Source organism: Melanaphis sacchari, unplaced genomic scaffold (assembly GCF_002803265.2).
Source record: "Melanaphis sacchari strain LSU unplaced genomic scaffold, SCAv2.0 Contig2_pilon_pilon, whole genome shotgun sequence".
In the NCBI taxonomy this organism is placed as follows: Eukaryota; Metazoa; Arthropoda; class Insecta; order Hemiptera; family Aphididae; genus Melanaphis; species Melanaphis sacchari.
Genome location: NW_020271173.1, coordinates 8,228,619 through 8,248,460, shown reverse-complemented (window position 1 = coordinate 8,248,460; position 19,842 = coordinate 8,228,619). Strand labels below are relative to the sequence as shown.

Below are 19,842 nucleotides of genomic sequence, written 5' to 3'. Positions count from 1 at the left end.
ACATTAGCAATCCATGTAAATTAAGTGTATACTGCAGATTAACAGCATCGTTTTTGGTACATATTTAAACAAAAAAAATAAATGTTATTAAGTACGTTAATAAAAAGAAGGAATTTTAAAATGAATGCGACGAAAGAAAAAATGACTTATGGAGAGTATTTATTTTATTTGAATGTAAATTGCTAAAAAAATCCAATGTTGATAAAGTAATCTATTTTTAATACACAATCGTACTCGATAAATTATAAGAATTTATACTGTACATGCTTTAAAAAATAGCTAATGGTATATGAATCCCACAATATAGATGCATTTTCCGAAATGGAACATTATCAAAAAACATTACCCTTGGTGCAAAAAGTTTGATAGCTAATAAACAACTCGTTTGTTTTTCGATTTGAATGTATCAATATTTAAATAGGTATATATATTATATACAACAACTCACATGTAAAGAAGAATGGTTCTCATTTGAATAAACAGAAGTTTAGAACGCAAAAGAACACTTTTTTAATGGTATACAGTACACAATACATCTAAGTAATTGAAAATATGATCTTGTTATGTTTCATTCTCGGTTATATCGGTTTCTGAGTTTTATATTCGTCTTCGATGCAGACACAGATATGTTTAATAGAAATCCCTAAAATGTGTACTTTTAGAAGTTTAGGTTAAACATATTTTTTATAATTAACACCATATTTTTATTGAATATATATACACTAAAATAGATAAGTTATAATATTTAATCATACGCAATGGACATAAAATATCGAGTATGCGGAATAGCATAAGACTAACGGTGATAAGCAGTCAGTTATAAAATATCGACGACAGTAATTATGATAAAATGCTTATTTTACATTAATTTACCTTAAAAACGAAGGGTTTGTAATAGTGTCGTAACTATACTAAGAAATTCCAAAAAATTTAATGTGAATAAATTTATTATAACATTAAAGAACAACACAAAATAAGCAAACATGGCAAAACACTCCAATTACACTTCACTTATGTATTTAATGTTTAATTTGTGGATTATATAGTTGTATAGCCTAACTGATGCACGATTGTGTGCTTTAATGTATAAAAAAAATAAATCGGTAGTGCTAGGACATATAAAAATAGCGTACGTGACTAAAAAAAAAAATTAATCGAAACTTATATTGTACGTGTATAAAAGATGGTGAACGAAAACGAGTGATTTGGGGATGTTTTATTACAGCCAAATGTAAATCGCGTAGTACGCCCGCGGTAGTGCGAGAGACGTATAAAAAGTAAGACAGCCGAAGCTTTTGCGCTTGAATAGTTCACGTACAATGATTTCATCGAGTGTTTCCGCCACAAAAAAAAATGTACATACGTATATATACGCACACGGATAATATACACGCGCATTACGGTTTGCGACTGCAAAGTAAACTCTATTCGAATATAAATTTCAAAATTCCAATTTCCAATTGCTTTTTCAGGTTTAAATAAAAAACATTACAATGCGTTGCTGAAATAACCATCGTAGCTTACAATTTACGCATATATTCTGAATAAATAACATAATACGCACGTCGGTGAATACAGAGTGTTGTCTACGTCAATAATACTATTATCGATATTAAAGGGAAAAATAATTGCTGTGAAGTAGTATAATTTAAAGGACGTCACTTGTGGTTGTGTTGATGTGCATTTGCATTCCATGGACGCTGTTCATATTTTTTAGTTTTAATGTTGAAACTTATAGACAAATAATAATTTTTTTATGCATTTTATGCATTTTAAATAATGAATATGATAAATTTTCAATGATATATGTTGAGTTCATCTTTATGTTTTGAAGTAAAACGTTTGCTCCAAATATTCATCAACATTGAGAGTAGTTTTTGGTAGAATTTTATTGTATACTTTTCTTAAAAATTTTGAAAAACTAACATACATTACTACTTGCATTATATTTTAACCAAATACTTGAATCAACACTATTTTTTACTTTTTTTTTTTTTTATTATTATTAAAAATGTGCATATTATTTTGTAGTTAAAATTAAAAAGTGAAATGAAAATAAAAATATTATTTTCAATTTAAATACCTAAAAATAGAAAATTAAATACAAGGTTTCCAATGAAAATTAGCATAAAAATTTGTTAAAGCAGTAACAATTTGTTAAGTGCATTTGACAATTAAAATTTAACACAACTTTAACGAAAAATAATAATTTAAATTACACATCTTATACATCGTATTTTACTAGTGAGCAGCAATAATCAAATTTTGTTGATAAAGAGCTAATAGAGAAACAAAAACCAAAATTGTTTATCATATCATACGTAGATAATATTGTTACATATTTTTATACACAGTAGTCACCGCTTATTTGATTCACTAAAAAACTACTAAATCAAAGTATTTGAGTCCACTAGCTGAATAATGCGAAAATTCGAAGAATAAAAATACATAAACACGCATTGTAATAAACAAATTAAATTTAAGTATGTACTAATGAATATAAATTATTATGTAGATATTAATTTAAGTATTTCAAATATGTACACATTTTGTCATAAAAAAAAAAAGAAAAAGACAATTTATAACGACAAAATTAAAAAATGCTTTTTTTCAAAAATATTGTCTCAGAAATAGTGAATAATTACCTCAAACAATATATTATAAAATATTTTTTGATTTGATAAGTCGAGAAATTAGTTTTAAATATTACTCGTCAACGATAAGATGACGGAAAATCGACAAAAAATTGTAAAAATATACTCTTAATTAATATATGTTTTCACAATGACTCCATTAACCAAAGTAGTAAATACAATTTTTGGTTTTTTTTCCTGTGCGTAGTTATACGTTTGTATAAATCGGAACCAGTCTATTTTAATCCAATAAGCGATTAAACCCATTAATGGTAAATATTTTCCTAATTTTTATTAAATAAAAATGTAACCATATTGACATACTGGTATATGCAATATAACATTTTATATATTGTAAAAAGAATCCCATTTTTTTTTTATTTTCAATATTTGATCGTCCTACATTAACCGTGAATCCAATAAACGGCGACTAATATATAAGCAACGACGCATGTTGAGTGACGAACATCGTTTTAACGATCATCCCGGCTCAGTGTTCTATTACTTCTATTCCATAACAACAAAATTTGTGAAAAACTGACCGTGTAAGGTGTACTCTATGTTATATTTATAGATTAAGATCAAAGTTCGAAAAACCGAGATCGAAGTCTTGCGAGACGTTCCTCGAACTTTCAAGAATAAAAGTTTTAATGAGACGACATATTGATAATCTTGATTTATAAGGTATCATATTATGTTCTAATATAGTAACGTAATAAAAAATCTATAAAAAATAAGGGTAATTGGGTTATTAGTTATTACAAAACGTGACTGAAATATTATATTATAAAATATATTATCGTCGTAATTATTTTTTATTCATCGTTTCCGACATAAACAAGTATAGTATTTATAAAATATAATATTATTATGAGGCTTTTCAATATAATAAAAATAATAGTACACTAATATATATAATAATACTATATTTTAGGAATTCGCGTCATCAGATGACTTATTTTTTGATAAATATAGTATTATTTAGGTTTGTTGTCTGCTTATTTTTATTATCATTATCGTTTTTTCTCGTCGAAATTTATTTTGGTTCTAATCCAACGACGATTATAATAATAATCATAAGTTATGAGTCATAACTATTGTTATGATTATCATTCTTAGCATTATCTTAAAAATTTATTTCTGGTAAATCATGTTTAATTGGGAAAAATATCGTTATCTTTTTGCAATTTGAAATTAGAGTATTAATGAGACGTATATCGTAGTGATGTGACACTTATTTTATGCTGATTATGGTTGGATATAAATCTTTAATAATTAGTTAATTATTTTTAATTATACATAAAATTATGAAATAACGCTTCTTGAACCTTAATTTTCATATTATATAAAAAGCCACAATTTTATTTCTATTATTTAATATTTGTTTAATAACAACTAAAACTATATGTTCATCGTGTTTCTTAAAAGTCTGTAATGGCCAATTTATGGAAATATGTATTATATTAAAGGTCAATTAATTTGACTTCCGTTAAGTGTTATTTTAATAGTAATTTAAAATATTTAAACAGCTTTAAACTTTAGAAGAGAAATGTTGTTAAGTTGGTATACACGAAGGTAAACGTGGTTAACACCTCTTGTATGATAAATAAAATGTTTTACTTTTTATTAACATAAAATCTAAAAATTTTCTAATATCTATATTTTTTATATTTTTGTTATTAATATAATAATGTGTATATTATATTATATTATGTAAATAATAATATGATAAAAAAATATAAGGTAAACAACAACAGTTCGATGCAATCATATTGAAAGATATTCCATGAATTCTAGTTGAATATGAAAATTTTACCAAAATGTGTACTTTAGCACCATTTAGCTATCACAAATAACTGTATTTTAATCTAAGGTCATAGGGATGACATATTTAGTGGTACATATAAAACAGAACATATTGTATGGCGTATATAATAATATATTATAACATGTGATAATCCACTATATCGGTTGTAGAAGACTACCACATATATACGAAATACATTATAATATGTATAATATTAAAATAATGATATGATGTTTTTATTCGTTAACTTTTTAAAATATATTATATTAGCTGATTTAATATTATAGTGTGTATACATTGTGAATTTGTGATGTATATACTTTATTGGTTAACGATCGCACGACAAACGTCTCGCTCGTTTAGATAATGTTGTACTCAGTATTATTCCTATAGTACGGCGGTAAATATAAGATATCGCCATCACGAAATATGCTGGATATTGGCACACATAAAATGTACATGTAATTTAATTTGCATGGTTCAAATTTAATTCTAAAAAGTACTTGTAACCCATTACTGTTTATACAAACAAAATATATAAGTTTACAAACCCTAGAATTTCTTAAGCAATTAAAATACATAGAATATCTTCAAAACTCTTCTTTTTTTTATCAATATGATAAAAGTAACTAAATCTGATTAGTAGCCTATTTTTCACTGAACAAAAATTTTTGAAATAATTATAATTACAACATGTACACAGTTCAGTAATAATACAAAGAGTATTCAAATAAAAGAATGAAACTATACCTATTATATTATATTTTATTTTTTATAAATGCAACAATTCCTATTTTTTATTAACAATTATACAAGTTTATAGTGTAAGATGAGACGAAAAAAAAATGCATATCAAGCTTTAGAGTACAATCCATTCAATCCTGATAGAGAATTTAATAAAACTTGTTTCGCGTACCCCTAACCATTTTTAAGATAGCTACACCCGGTCGACGAAATCGTAATGCGAAGTTGTTCCTTATTGTTTTTTGTATGAATTAATGACTACATAAACCTTAGAGAAGATGAAATAAGTATACGAACACATTTTTTGATGGCATAAACTGTTTTTAAAAAGAAAAATGACAACATAATCTTTATTTACCCACTCAATCCATCAACAACATCTAATGACGTTACTGTTAAAACTGTGTAGCAACCATATTGTATAAATATCGTTTTTTCACAGTCAATCCTTAAACCATTACGCTAATACATAATAGCAAAATATTGAATACTACATCATGACAAAGTGTATTTTAATTCTGCCAAAGTTTTAGATCAACATGAAATTAAAACGAAGCCCCAACCTCCTTATTCGTCGTATCTCAAAACCTTATAGTTATTTCCCCGACATAAGACATTTTTTCGAAGAAACAAGTTCAATTCAAATTCTTGGATCAAGCAAAGAATTGAGGGTTACCTTAAATATATTTAAAAATAATTATTTTCAGATAGGTATCTACTGGTGGTGGGAGGAGAGGTGAAATCAATGAATTCTACACCAGAGACGTTATTCTTAGAAGGAATGGTTTTTATTTTATTCTAAATAAAAATTTTGATTTCTAAGAATTTTAGTATTATTTTTTGTTCAAACTCCCTACATATAATCCCCTAATTCTTCAAAAATTAAGTAAGCAAGCAACCACACAGTTATTTTAAATAATTAATTGGAAATCATTAAAATTTCGATTTAGATGCATCAACATTTTAAGAACAATTAAAATCTGCTTAATAATTTACAGAAAAAGGGGATTCTCATTTGAAAAAAATATGAACCACCACAAAACTTTTTAAATAGTATAAATAAAAAAATAAATGCCAAATATTTAAAAATATAGTTTTAATATTTAAGAAAGCTTGATGAATCAGCCTGTATAATCTATATATTTTAAAATCCAATAGGTAAATAGAATTTTGGTTTAATATAAATTTAAATAATGTTTATAATCAACCGTTTCATATAGAAAAAACAGTTTCACATAAAATAGTCCTATTTTCATTCAAAAAAAAAACTGAATTCAATTTTTCATAAAACGCTCAATCTGTAATCCTGTACCATAATCCTACCCGCTAAATAAAAAGAAAATATTGTATTGACCTACTCAACTAAAATAATATATACAGGATAATTCACCTAGATTATTGCTTACACAATGTTTTTGTCTTTTTTTTTATTTACTTCTAAATGCATTCATACAAATAATTCTGATTTTTATAATATTAAAGAATATCTTGTAAGCCGTATTTTCAAATATTTAGATTTAAAAAGTGTCTAAGTTCTAGAGCGATAAAATTGTTTTTTTTTTTTTTTTTAAATAAACATTGTATTTTTTTTATTCCAAATAATTAAAAAAAGAATTTTATAGATGTGTGACGGTATATAAATCAAAATTCAACAAGTTTTCGAATATTTATAATCTTTGTTTTACTACGAATAATAAATTCATATAATACGGTTAGATTATATAAGTATTGTAATGTTTAAAAATTATGGCAACTTATACTAATCTATAAATATTTTATAGTTTATAAAAATTTGTAAAATAAGTTGACTTAAGAATTCTAAAATTCAGAGTTTGAACAAATAAATTACTAAAAGATAATAAGAGAAGTCGGTTAAACACACCGTTAAATCAAGCTAGATATGTAATATACTATATATATATTATAATCATTAAGTTAAATAAAATATATTGGGTTCTATAACTAAATGATCTACTTGTTCTCACATTTATAACATTATTCTTTTTTGTACTAGACACATGGTTTTCAATCTCACGAAAATTCGATAAAAACATTGACGTGTACAAGTGGTACAACTTAACTCTATTACGGACGAACGTGACTGAATAAATATATCGTGACTTTTTCCCATGCTGTATAAAATAGATAAAGCATGTGATCTCTGGGTTTTTCCAAAAAAAAACTCGCGAAAACAAGTCTGGACTGCCACTACAAGCCGACCTCTCGCAACCATCGCTCAAACCACTATCGGGAGATCGTGTATCAATGACATTTTGTCAAATCATATACGACACGTTCTATGGAAACCGCCAGAGTCTAGCCTTCACTGAATATAATATATTAGATAGTTATTTTATTCTAAAAATAAAGGTTTCCGATTTATGGAACTTGTGGTTGGCTTTCAGTAATGCCACATCTATCGCGTCAGTAAATAATTGTATTTTTCGAGTGTGCACTCTGCTCTATTATATGGGTACTTGACACTTGATTGTGCTTGACGTATTTATCCGTGTGCTAGACATTATTTTCGTAGTTATTTACAACCGTTAAATGTACGAAATCTGTCAGGAAATTTCAAAGAAGTATGAACAATTTTTGGTCTCCCGTAAAATTAACAAAATTAAAAATGTAAAATTTATTATTATATTATAAACAAACTTTTAAATGTTCGGCTATAAAATAATGATAATAAACAAACTGCTCGTCCTCTCTTAGACTTCAAATTAGAATCTAATTTTGGAGAACATCAAATTACTCGAATATAAAAACCATACAATATTTCCAGTCAATATCTCTCAAAACAATAAACTAACCTAACCAATGCCCCGTGGTGTGATAGTAATCGAACCTTTTATAATAACCATCTCCGGGCCTTGAATCAAGCATATAAATTTTGCTAGCAATTCAAAAATAAAAATAAAAATTACATAATCATTCAGATCATCTCATATCAAATTTATCCTCCTATGACAACCCGTCGACTGGAAATAAAATGATCTCGAAATCTTTTAACTTGATTGTTATTATTCGTATTAAATTTTATTGAAAACAATACATTTTTTAACTCGAATGTCTAGTTAACGCATTTTTATTATAATTTATTTATATATACGTGTATTTATAATAATAATAATAACAATATTAATACGTACTCGTATCGGCGAGTGTTTTTTGTGTCCACGCGTAGGTACCTCGTGTCGTTTTCGTTTTTTATCATCTGGTCAGGTTTACTTATTGTAGGTACACTAGTCAATGTAGATCCTAAATAAAAAAAATGCAATTATATTCGCCTTTTGTTTATTTTTTATTTTTTTTTTTATTTTTTAATATTGTCGTTTTGTGTTCCACAGTCAAATGTACAGCGGAACGCACGGAACGCCCAGCCGACTGCCGCTGCTAAGCGGCAACCGTCAACAGCAGCGGCGGCGTGGCGGTGGCGCGGACAAGGACCGACGACACAGCGCCGCCTCGTCCGAACACTATCGTCGCGAGGTCGCTGCGGCGGCGGCGGCCGCTGCCGCTGCGGCCGCCGTGGCCGCGACCAACAGCAAGCGGCCGAACAAGAGGCGCAACGGCGCTCCGCCCGGCGTACCGGTGGCCCTGGTGCTGCTCGTGTTGACCGGTTACATCTGTCTGGGCGCGGCCGTGTTCGCCGCCTGGGAGGGCTGGACGTTCATCGACGGCGCGTACTTCTGCTTCGTCACGCTGTCCACGATCGGGTTCGGCGACCTGGTGCCCGGAAAATCGTTCCAGGGCACCGACACGCAAAACGGTCAGCTGCAGCTGGTCGCGTGCTGCGGTTACCTGCTGTTCGGCCTGGTCCTGATCGCCATGTCGTTTTCGCTCGTCCAGGAGGAGGTGGTGTCGAAGTGCCGGCACGTCGCCCGCTACGTGGGCCTACTCAAACAGCCGCCCCGGCCCGGCACGCAGCCGTACGCCCTGTAATGCCAACCGCACATCCCCGGACCGCCCGCGCCCCGCGTCCTCCCCGCCCGTAACCACAGTCGGCCCTTATCTCATCTCGTGCGCTAAAAAAAAAAAAAAAAAACGAAAAAAAAAAAATGAAAAACCAGTCAGAATTTAAAAACGCGTCCGAAAACGTTGTGCGCGCCCTGCGCAAAGCATAATCAGACCACGACAGCACCGCGTCACGCGTTGTACCCGACGAGTACAGAACGACAAAACCTACTTTTGAATACGCTGTCAAACGAGACCAACAATTAGTAGGCAATAGCCTTTCCCGTAGCAGCCCGTCCGTACCGATTTGTGTCGAAAGCCCGACGTTTGCAATTTTGAACTTTCCGGGACGCTGTCGTTTTTCTCGGGAGGGGGGGGGCTGTGGGGAAAACGATGTGATGAGAACCAGCTGTTGCACACGTTTCAATATAGGTAATATTAAAACGGAATTCGCATCTACAAACCGCACCCGACAGTATCACTCGATCGATCGCTACGATATGTGCGTTGTGTGCGATAATGTGACGTACGATCTATAATACGTTTACCAACGCTGTTTTTATAATTTGAAAACCCTCGACTTTAGCTCGGCGCGAGTGAGTCTGTACCCCGAACTCTCCATAAAGTATAGCGTACATTATACGGTCGTATAAGGAAACAACCCCTACGGCGACCGATTTCCTCTCACCTTTTTACTTGATCGCTTTCTCTCGCCCTCTCTCACTGTGTGTGTTCGTGTGCTCTACTGCTCTGTCAGCCTCTCGCACAACTTGCTGTCTGGTATGCCCGAAACGCGCACACCTGTTGACATGAAATTTTATGTAAATACGCAGAAGTTTTTGAATCGTCTCCATATCATTGGTAGGTACCTACAACGAATAATTTATTCGAACACGGTTCCCAAACATCGTTGTTGCAATTATTGTTCAACGATTTGTTCAAAAGTCTTAGCAAACAAAAATCACTTTCACGCCATAACGTTATATCTATTATTACAATAATATTATATTGTTGTGACACGCTGTGTAAATTACCTACTGGGAAACGTTGGTTTGGACGAGTACCTAACGACTAATATTACTGACACGTAGCCTATTATACTATTTGCGTTGTGTCCATCACTCCGTTCTAAACTAAATATACCTGCTTGACATTTTCCTCCGTATGAAAAAAATATATCACCCGTACAACTGCTGCGAACGACGTTTATAAGCTTAAAAAAGTTGATTTATTATATTATTGTGTTATGTTGACGTTTTTTAAAACTAGTTTTATTCTTTATGATGCATAAGTATTATCATATCGGAATAGATGCCTCCTATTTATTGCTGTATCAAACAAAAACTGAAAAACCACGTACCTTTATAAAATTATCGTTTTCTAGTCAAATGTACCTATAAAATTATTGTATTGCTGAAAATGTATATTATTTTAAGTATAAATTATTATTTTTAACTATAAATATTTATACATATTATAATATCATTTTATTATCTATTATATAAGCTATAAATATTATACTATAAAATATGTTAAATGATATTATCTTGTAACCGTATATAATTCATGAAAACGCATTGTAAATGTTTTCAAGTATCTATATTGATAAAGTTGTAAATAAAATATGTTTTATTTTAAACTAATTGATCTTGCACAGCGTTACCAGCTGTGACAAATTTTTAACATAAATATTTGAATGGTTTTAATCACATGTAAAATACAGGTCTTAAAAATTAAATACAATAATTGTATTATTATAATGAGTAATAACAACTTTGTTTTATATATAAAAAAAAAAAAAAAAAATGGCAACCTTATAGAAAAAAAAAATATGTTTGTTTTTTGTGAGTTAACAAAATTAAAAATTCTAAAAAATGGTTTCTATGTGCACATCTTGGTTATGGAATTGGATGCACTCAAATAATCGCTATTATACTATTAAAACGGAAAAGGTACATTATAAGAAGCATATAACATTATAATTTATTTATTTAAATATATATACCTATATAGTATATATGTATTTTCAATTGTACAAATGCAACACTATATTTATAGCTGCCGTACATATAGCCATATAGGAATAACTAACATCATAGGTAATCAACCACATCGATCACTAATTATATTGGAAACACGTAGTATATCTAAAATGTATAAACGCTCACAATAAATTTATATAATGAATAAATAAAATACAGTAATTTATACCACAGTAAACAAATCATATTAAATTTGTTGTATAATAAATTTTAATAATATCGTAAATTTTCCAGTACGCCACCGCACTGTAAACTTTGCAAAAACTTTCTCGTTAAAATGCGTACAAGTAATATAATATACCTATAGGTAAATTAAAACTATATTACTATACCTACGACTAATATATGTAATTAATATGTTTATATGTATACAAGCACTTATGTATACACATGACTACGTGGTAGTATATTACATATGCTGTATACTACTTGCACCCCCGAAAAAAAAATTAAGCAGATCATTACTTTAATAACCAATTTACGTACGTTTTTAATTTTTAGCAGAGATTTTATCTTTTGAATTTGCCTAGGAGAGCGATTCCTCAAACAATAATAATTTTATAGACTATAACTCATGCAATGAAATGTATATAATTGTGCATAATAAAAAATAATGTGTTGTTCAAGAACTCATACGTTATGTAAATATAATATTTATGTATACTATGATATCGGAGACTAAAGTGGTAAGTAATATTAATAATAATGATAATAATAATCAAATTGCTTTTATCTTATTACACAACATTCATTATCAATGTCAATTAGTGCAATTTAGCTCCAACATTATTTGACAATCATAAACTTGCAAGACGCATAATTATTGAGTCCGATATACTCGGTGTGTGTTTTTTAAAAGTTACATACATGATTATAAAATGTTCAAAAAAATTTTAGAAAATATTCACTTTTTTTGTATCTTCCACAAATTAACAATTCCCCTTACTTCTTATTTATAAAAATTATTTTATTTTAAACTATATAATATAACTTTCAAAAATAAATAAGAAACTGACAAAAATATTTTATATTTTTGTGACTTAAATAATAAAATATGAAAAACGAGAGATTTTTTAGTAACGTTAACATCGCTTTTTACAAAGTGTCAATTTTAATAAATCAAAGTGCGTAAAACCATTGTCGGAACAATTATTATCTTACCTGTTGTGGAAGCTATAAGTTCAATGCAAATATAAATATGACTGACGTAACTATACATATTTCTCCGGAACGGTCATGTGTTCGAATAGTAATGTTACCGAAAAATTATTTGTTCGAATAGTCGTATGTACAAAAGTTATTTATTTAAATTAAAAATAGCTATCTAATATTTTAAAAATTAACAAAAATTAAATTAAAAAAATTTCTTTAACGGTTCTTCACGGATTCGCCTATATTGCTTATATCAAAATTCGAAAAATTAGCCGAAGTTCAATTACCTTTCTTTGCCTGGTATAGGGTCAACGGCCACGACGGTGCTATATTCAGCTATATCGAAGTCACCAGATTAGACGTTTAACAATTATTACCTATGCGACCTTAGCTGATACACCAATAATATTTTTTATTTTTTTAAATTAATCTAATATATACCTTGACGTAACAAAAAACACAATTTTTGGGAGATATTCTAGCCAACATCCACTTGGTGTCTCCTGGGTAACCCAAATAGGCTATTCCCAACTCATATACTCTCAATGCTCTTTCATGATATTTAATATGTTATTTCGTTCATACGACTTTTCGAACATATATCTATTCGAACAAATAACTTTTCTAACACTTGTCATTCAAAAACATAACCTTCGAAGACATATACCCCACCCATATTTCTCTTATTAATAATACTGTGTTTAACTAAATTAATGAGATGACGAATGCTATTACAATCAAATTACATACATTTTAAATTAATCATTAATCATTAAATGTTTTAAAACTATTATATTTTTTTCAACAATTAGGAAAATAACATCATAAGCTTTTTTCATTACTGATAAATTTCATAATCTTTCTTTCACGCTTTCCATTCTTTTTCATACTTTTCTGAAGAACTTTCAAAGAAATGTATAAAATTGTCAAGTTAAATTTTTAAAGTGCTTTTAGTAATAGTTATCAATTTAATGGCTTCAACATTAAAACGGTTTTTTCATGTATCCACAATAATTTATTATTGACAATATTCTTTCTACAGATTGTTATTGACAATATTCTTCTACAGATGCATTTTTCCAGGGATATTCAATAATTCAATAATTATTATTAAGAAGTTGTTAATGAAAATGACAAACACATCACGTCATTTTTCTGTCTAATGCTTATTGCTAATTTAATTGTTTGTCGTCATTAGCTCTCGATCCTCATTCCACGAAAGCTGTTATCTGTTATTAAATTTATAACTTTGGTTATAAAACTGTTTTAGATATTTTCTTTCATACATCGATTTCTGTTTAAGATACAATGTAATAATACGGGAAAACGGGATTAAAATGGGACTATCATCTAAAAACGGGATAAAAAAACGTCCCGTTCGAAGTTTGTCGTGATAACGGGACATGATAATTTAAAAAGAGACATTTGGTCACCCTATTAGTCACTAATATAATACCCGGAAACAAAAAACTACTATTCTTAATATATATTTCCTCATCATTAATAAAAAGAGAACATAGGTGCTAACTTTTTCCACCAATATATTTAATCACAATAAATCGTTAAAAAAAAAAATTAAGACTATGCTGACATCCATTGAACAAAATATAACCCCACTAGCAACAAACCATCAACCTCAAGTTACTAAATATATTTTTTTTTGTTCAACAAACATTCAATTTTTTCAAATAATTAAATACATCGTATCTATAATTTATATTCTTAATAGTATGTGTTTATTTATTTTGAGCCATACTGATTAATATAAACATTTAAATAGTAAACACAATCACAACTTATGTGTATACAGTAATTTTAATTTACATTTAATCATTGAATTGGCGGTCGCAATAAAATTATTTTTAAATAGGGAAGGAGGGTGTATATTTGAAAAAAATATTTCAACCTTAGTTTTTATTACTTAGTCATTTAGAATAGGTATATTATAAGTAATATCCCTACAAATTTTTAAAGTTTTCCAACAATGTCCATTAATTATTTATCAAAAAATTTGTTGGATTAGTCGAATCAATGTCTGTTTGTGTTGTGTTTCTCAATTCGCAGAGTTATAAATAACGTAATATTCTGGGAACAGCTTGTCTTAAAAAAATGCTCTATAAATACCTAATGAGACAACATTGTTAAGTTTTCACCACCATCGTGAAAATAAAAAGATTTTTTTCAGCGATGCACTCACTTGATATTGAATATAAAAAATTTACTTTCAAAACACAATACACTTGTAGCACGAAATTATAGTCGGGTGCATCGTAAAATATGAATAAAGTATAATGCGAGGAATGTTGTGTTATTTTTTTTTTTTATTCATACTTTGTATAACAAAAATACTACAGTTACCTGTATTATTATATTTATTTTATATATCCATGTTTTTAGCAACCTCGTGACTACTAGATTTTATATGGAACATTTTATAGGTAACTTTTCATGTATTCGGCCATTAACTGTGTTGTTGAATTTTAGTCGTAAATGATCATTAGCTAAAGTATAATAAAACAGGCATGGTAAACAAATGAGAGGTTTTTACACGTACTCGCACGAAAATGTCAAAAATATATTCAACGACCACGAAAAACAATTTATTTTTCGATCAAAAAGACGGTTCCAATATTATTCCAATAGTGCAATTAATAGTGCCTACTCTGATTTCATACAGAAAAAAATATATGTGAACTCCCCAGATCATGGAATGTCCAAAATATAAGTAATAATATTTAAAAATAATTTTTGGTCGGTTGAATAGATTACATTATATTTTAGATTAAGTTTTGAACAATAAATTATTAAAATTCTAAGGACGAAGGTAAAAAAAGTGGCTTAACAATTGCCACACGCATACACACAGTTGAGAAATGAAAGTAAGTTGTGTTTTTTACTAAAATTAAAATTATAATGGTCTGATTCCATAAACATTCTTGCTCAAGATCAATTCATCAAGTCATTTTTTCATAAACCCCATTTTTCACTTTTATCGATATTTTCATAAAATTATGAATATTACTTAAAATATAACCTTCGATCAATGAACTTGCGTAAGTATTTTTATTTATTTATTTTTTTATCTATCTAGTCAAATAAAGCGCTTTTTCATTTCGTTTCACATTGCAAAGACAACTGTCGAAAAATTCAGTTTTGTTTTTGTTTAAAAAATGTTTACTTTGCTCGACAAAACATGATATATTACGTATATAATATAAAGGTAGATAGGTACCTACGTTTTTTTTTATATTCTATCGTTTTGAAAATTTTACATCATAGTCTTATAGAAAAAATAAAGTATATATACATCAACTACTGATGATGAAGTTTCAATATCCAAGTTTATTGATAAAAATAAATATCCTCCACGCCGATGTAAACGTAACAAAAATAAATTGTATTTTTATCACGTATGATACACCAAACACACTGCAGAATAAACATACTTATATTTTTATTAAATATGTGTTTATTTTAAACGTAATACTATTTTAACAATCTAATAATATAACTATTGTGATCAGACAATTTTGACGTAATATTATAAAATTCACACGCACCAATAATATTATGTAAATTTTAACATCGTTCATGCAAGGCCAGATTTGGTTATTTAAATATTTTATCCATTTTTATAACACAAATAATAATATTTTATGTAAGTGCAATAAATATAAAAAATCTAGTATTTTATAGTTCTCATTTTTAAAACAGATACATATAAATAGATATACAAATTTATTAGATACCAAAATATTATGCGCTAACGCATGTTGCGGAATTATCTTGAAAAATTCTTACCTTCTTTAATACTTTATACTTTCCGTGGAATTAGAACATACCTGGGCGGTGAACCAAAATCACTACCTAGGTTCTATGACAAAATCGCACCACGGAACAAGTCTGCTGTTTAAATAACGACAAAATCCTCGTATGTTCTTATTCCTAAGCGAGTATACTGTCACTCTGAGCCTATTAAAGAATTTTCAGATTTAACAGTCGATTCCGTGTACCTACTGACTAAAGGGAATAGGGATTCCATTAACTCAATTTCTACCTCATTGTTGTCTTAAGAAAGAAATAGTTTCCATTTTTTCTACGTACCTCTTCAAGAGACTTTTCCAGGAATTTTGTCATTTAAAAAAATACTTTCCTAGAACTTGAGTAAACTACTTCATTGGCTAATCTGGTATTGATATCCCTACGTTGTTCAGTTCTGAAAGTAAAAAGACGATCGATTATAAGAAAAGTTTAATACAATATTTTCTCGACAAAACACGTTTATTGGTTTAAATCACAAACATATCATAAAAATCATTCAACTAGGAGCGTCATATTAGATTTTTTTTGGGGTGTGCGGGATTTCAAGCAGGCCATTTTGAAACTTCACCGGGCCATATATATATAACGTATATGTACATATTCCTAATTTAATCATTTCCATATTTTCCACATACCGAATTATTGCATCACTTTACATTTTAATATAATTATTTATTTTATTTTCAAATAACTTATAACAAAAGGCCTCAAAAAACTGTTTTTTAATGAAAACCACATTTGATGCAAAATCTAAATAAAGTAATAAGAATTGAATTTCGAAACGTCATATCCGCCATTAGATGAGATGTCAAATAATTATGAACATAGAAAAAAAAGTAAAAATAAACAACTTTATTTTATTTTTTGGCCCACAGTAACCTGTTCATTTATTATCATTAATAATATTATAGCCATACTACACTGTTTCATCGCAGATAAGTCATTGGGAGTGCATGGGAAGAAAATTATTCACGTCACGACGGCTGCAGCAGGTTGACTTCAAATATTATCATTATACATTTATGCTAGCAAACCGTGAAATTATTAAAACGTACCTAACAGCCAATGACATATTTAATATTTTTAAGCGAAAAACTTGTAAGACTGAAAGCTGATGACTTTTAAATTTGTTTTTAAATCAATGGAAAGACACTTTGGTACCTAACTAGACGTTTAAAACGGTTTTAGAATTTCCATAATCAAAAAAAAAAAAAAATGTTTACTAATATATCAGTTGTATGCGGCGGCAGAAAATACTAGTAAATCTTTAAAAATTTATTTACATACTTATTACACGACACTATGTGACACGTGTGTGCTGCACCACATTCATATTATATTCGAAACCGACATTACAGAATCATAACGAGGTATTAAAATCCCTATTGGAGCATAAAAAATAACCATTTTCATATTTGTATGTGGTGGATTATAAATGTTTATTTTTTTTTTTTGTGACGATTTCAGAGAAAATAATAATTCTAGTCATCATTTGTAGTGTTATTGTTTTGATACACTTTGGGAGGGAGGGGTATTATACTATAATTGACTAAATACTTATACGGTCTCAGAGATTGTGTTTCAAATACAAGAAACATATAGAATGCATTCTTGCCATAAATTATCAAATTTATTAAGAAAGATAATATCATTAAATTATCATTAAAAAATAATTCAATGTGAATCGATGGCGTTAAAAATCGAAATAGATAGGGAAATACACGAGTATGTGAATATGTGACCAAAATAAGTAGATTCATTAGATTATCAAATTCATATTTTATAAATGCGTCGAACGTTTATAGCAAATGAAGAATACACATTTTAGACTTTGCTATGCAATTTATTGAATTGGACTGTTAAGGTTAGGTGGTAACATTTTTATAAAAATTAATTAAAAAAATATAATATACAAATAATATATAATAATTAATAGGTATATAGTCAATTTAGAAGATAGAATAAATTTAGCACCACCTACGTATCAACAATACCCATATTGTTTATCGTGTTTGACTCGATCGTAAATAAACGCCTGCGCGTCACCAATATACTGTTATCTGCGTATCCACTATTACGTAGATATATTATTACAGTACAGTACCTAGGTCCTATAGATGATAATATACGGAGTATAATGTGACTCGATGATTAGTAAGTTCGCAAACACACCTAAAAAACTTCACTTGAAAATGATTATTGGTCAGAAACTACCTATTTTTTTTTATTATCAATTCATTATCAGTAGTAGGTATTAAGTATAGTTATCACCGCTCAAGATAGTAGGTACCATAATATTATGTGCGGTTAAATCGTTTTTAATATTTGCTCAAGTAGTAAGTACTATTAGTCTGTAGTTGTGTACCTACTTGTAATCTGTATGGACTATAAAAATGTTGCAAAACGATCATGATTCGTGACGGATGATTCACGTGATATGTTAGCTTCGGCGAGATTCATGAAGAAAAATCGTTGTTTACCGAATTTTGACCACCGCATCAGTCGATGGACCGCCGACTTAAGAATGCCCTATTCGCCGCGTCCGCAGGAGTCTGCGGTTCGTCGGCCGGCTTGTTCAGCAAGATTGGAATGAGCGTTGACGAGTTCTTTGGCTACGACGATCAGGTAAAATGGTATAGATCGTTTTATCGTACAAAACTCGTGTGTAGTATTGGTATTACAATCCGTGAGTAAATCCGTCTATAACATCGTCCGTGACAACGGTGAAAGCGCAATTCCTAGCGGTCTATTAATTTTTGTTTTCCCCTCGTAGGCTCTGTACACCAATTTGGCCAGATTCATCATGTTGACAATGGTCGTGCTGGCTAATATCGGCGTTTGGCTAATGTATACCAGATCCCTGCGATACGGTTCCACGTTGGTATCCACCGGCATCAGCATTGCTGCCAATTACATCTTTACTGTGAGTATCAAGCGGCCTACTATTTGCACAATTGTATGGCTTCCCCATTCGTCTTTAACGTCATAACAATACTTTAATAAAACCAATGCATTGGGCACTTAAAATTGTCATCAGTTGTAAATTGAAAAAAACCAAAAAAGTAATCTGTATGTATATCTTGAAGCAAAAACTAACTCAAAAATGTATAATATTGACTAATGTTTATTGGCAGAAAAAAAAATCAAGTACGATAGCATTTGGGTTGCCTCTTAAAAAGTTGACTGCCTTATGTTTGATAATATGTAACATCCGTCGAACTGTCAAATATTCTTCTTCAGATTTTATTTATACTTGCCATTTTGTCTTAAGTTTTGTCTAAAATACTCAGCCAAGGTTCATAAAATTACTGAGTACATAAAAAATGATACTCAAAGCATTTGTAAGTTCAGTTAAATTGATTTGGTAATCAAATTGTTAATTTTAAATACAAATTATAAAATACATATATTTATTAGTTACCTATGTATTAAAATAAAATAAATAAATATGTATTAGATGTCCTTAATATTAATAACAGTTTAATTTTTTCAGGCTATAACTGGTGTATTATTGTTTGCTGAGAGTTGTTCAATTCTTTGGGCATGCGGCACATTTTCTGTCATGATTGGAGTTATACTGATGTCAATTTGAATATTTAATAAACACAAATGTTTACTGATCTCATGCACATATTATAATGGTTATAATTATTTTAATAAATTCACGCATAAAAAAAAAAAAAAA

At 29.2% G+C, this 19,842-nt stretch overlaps 2 protein-coding genes across 2 annotated transcripts in view; both read left to right on the top strand.

Annotated features, from left to right (window-relative positions):
• LOC112595821 overlaps positions 1–10,553 on the top strand; it is a 124,019-nt gene extending 113,466 nt beyond the window's left edge. The window contains exon 6 of the mRNA XM_025341187.1: positions 8,535–10,553. Within this exon, the coding sequence (XP_025196972.1) occupies positions 8,535–9,129 (595 nt within the window). The 3' untranslated portion in view covers positions 9,130–10,553. The remainder of the gene's footprint in view (positions 1–8,534) is intronic.
• Positions 10,554–18,271: 7,718 nt separating this feature from the next.
• LOC112595973 lies at positions 18,272–19,790 on the top strand. The gene is made up of 3 exons (XM_025341397.1): positions 18,272–18,782; positions 18,931–19,080; positions 19,651–19,790. The coding sequence occupies exons 1-3, from the start codon at positions 18,663–18,665 to the stop codon at positions 19,747–19,749; spliced, it is 369 nt and encodes a 122-aa protein (XP_025197182.1). The 5' UTR covers positions 18,272–18,662; the 3' UTR covers positions 19,750–19,790.
• The last annotated feature ends 52 nt before the right edge of the window (positions 19,791–19,842 follow it).

Excerpts from the sequence above, each read along its gene's own strand:
- LOC112595973 (XM_025341397.1), top strand. The coding sequence starts at position 18,663 with ATGGACCGCCGACTTAAGAATGCCCTATTCGCCGCGTCCGCAGGAGTC. Across the intron at positions 18,783-18,930 it reads TCTTTGGCTACGACGATCAG|GCTCTGTACACCAATTTGGC; the intron begins GTAAAATGGTAT and ends TTCCCCTCGTAG. Across the intron at positions 19,081-19,650 it reads CTGCCAATTACATCTTTACT|GCTATAACTGGTGTATTATT; the intron begins GTGAGTATCAAG and ends TAATTTTTTCAG.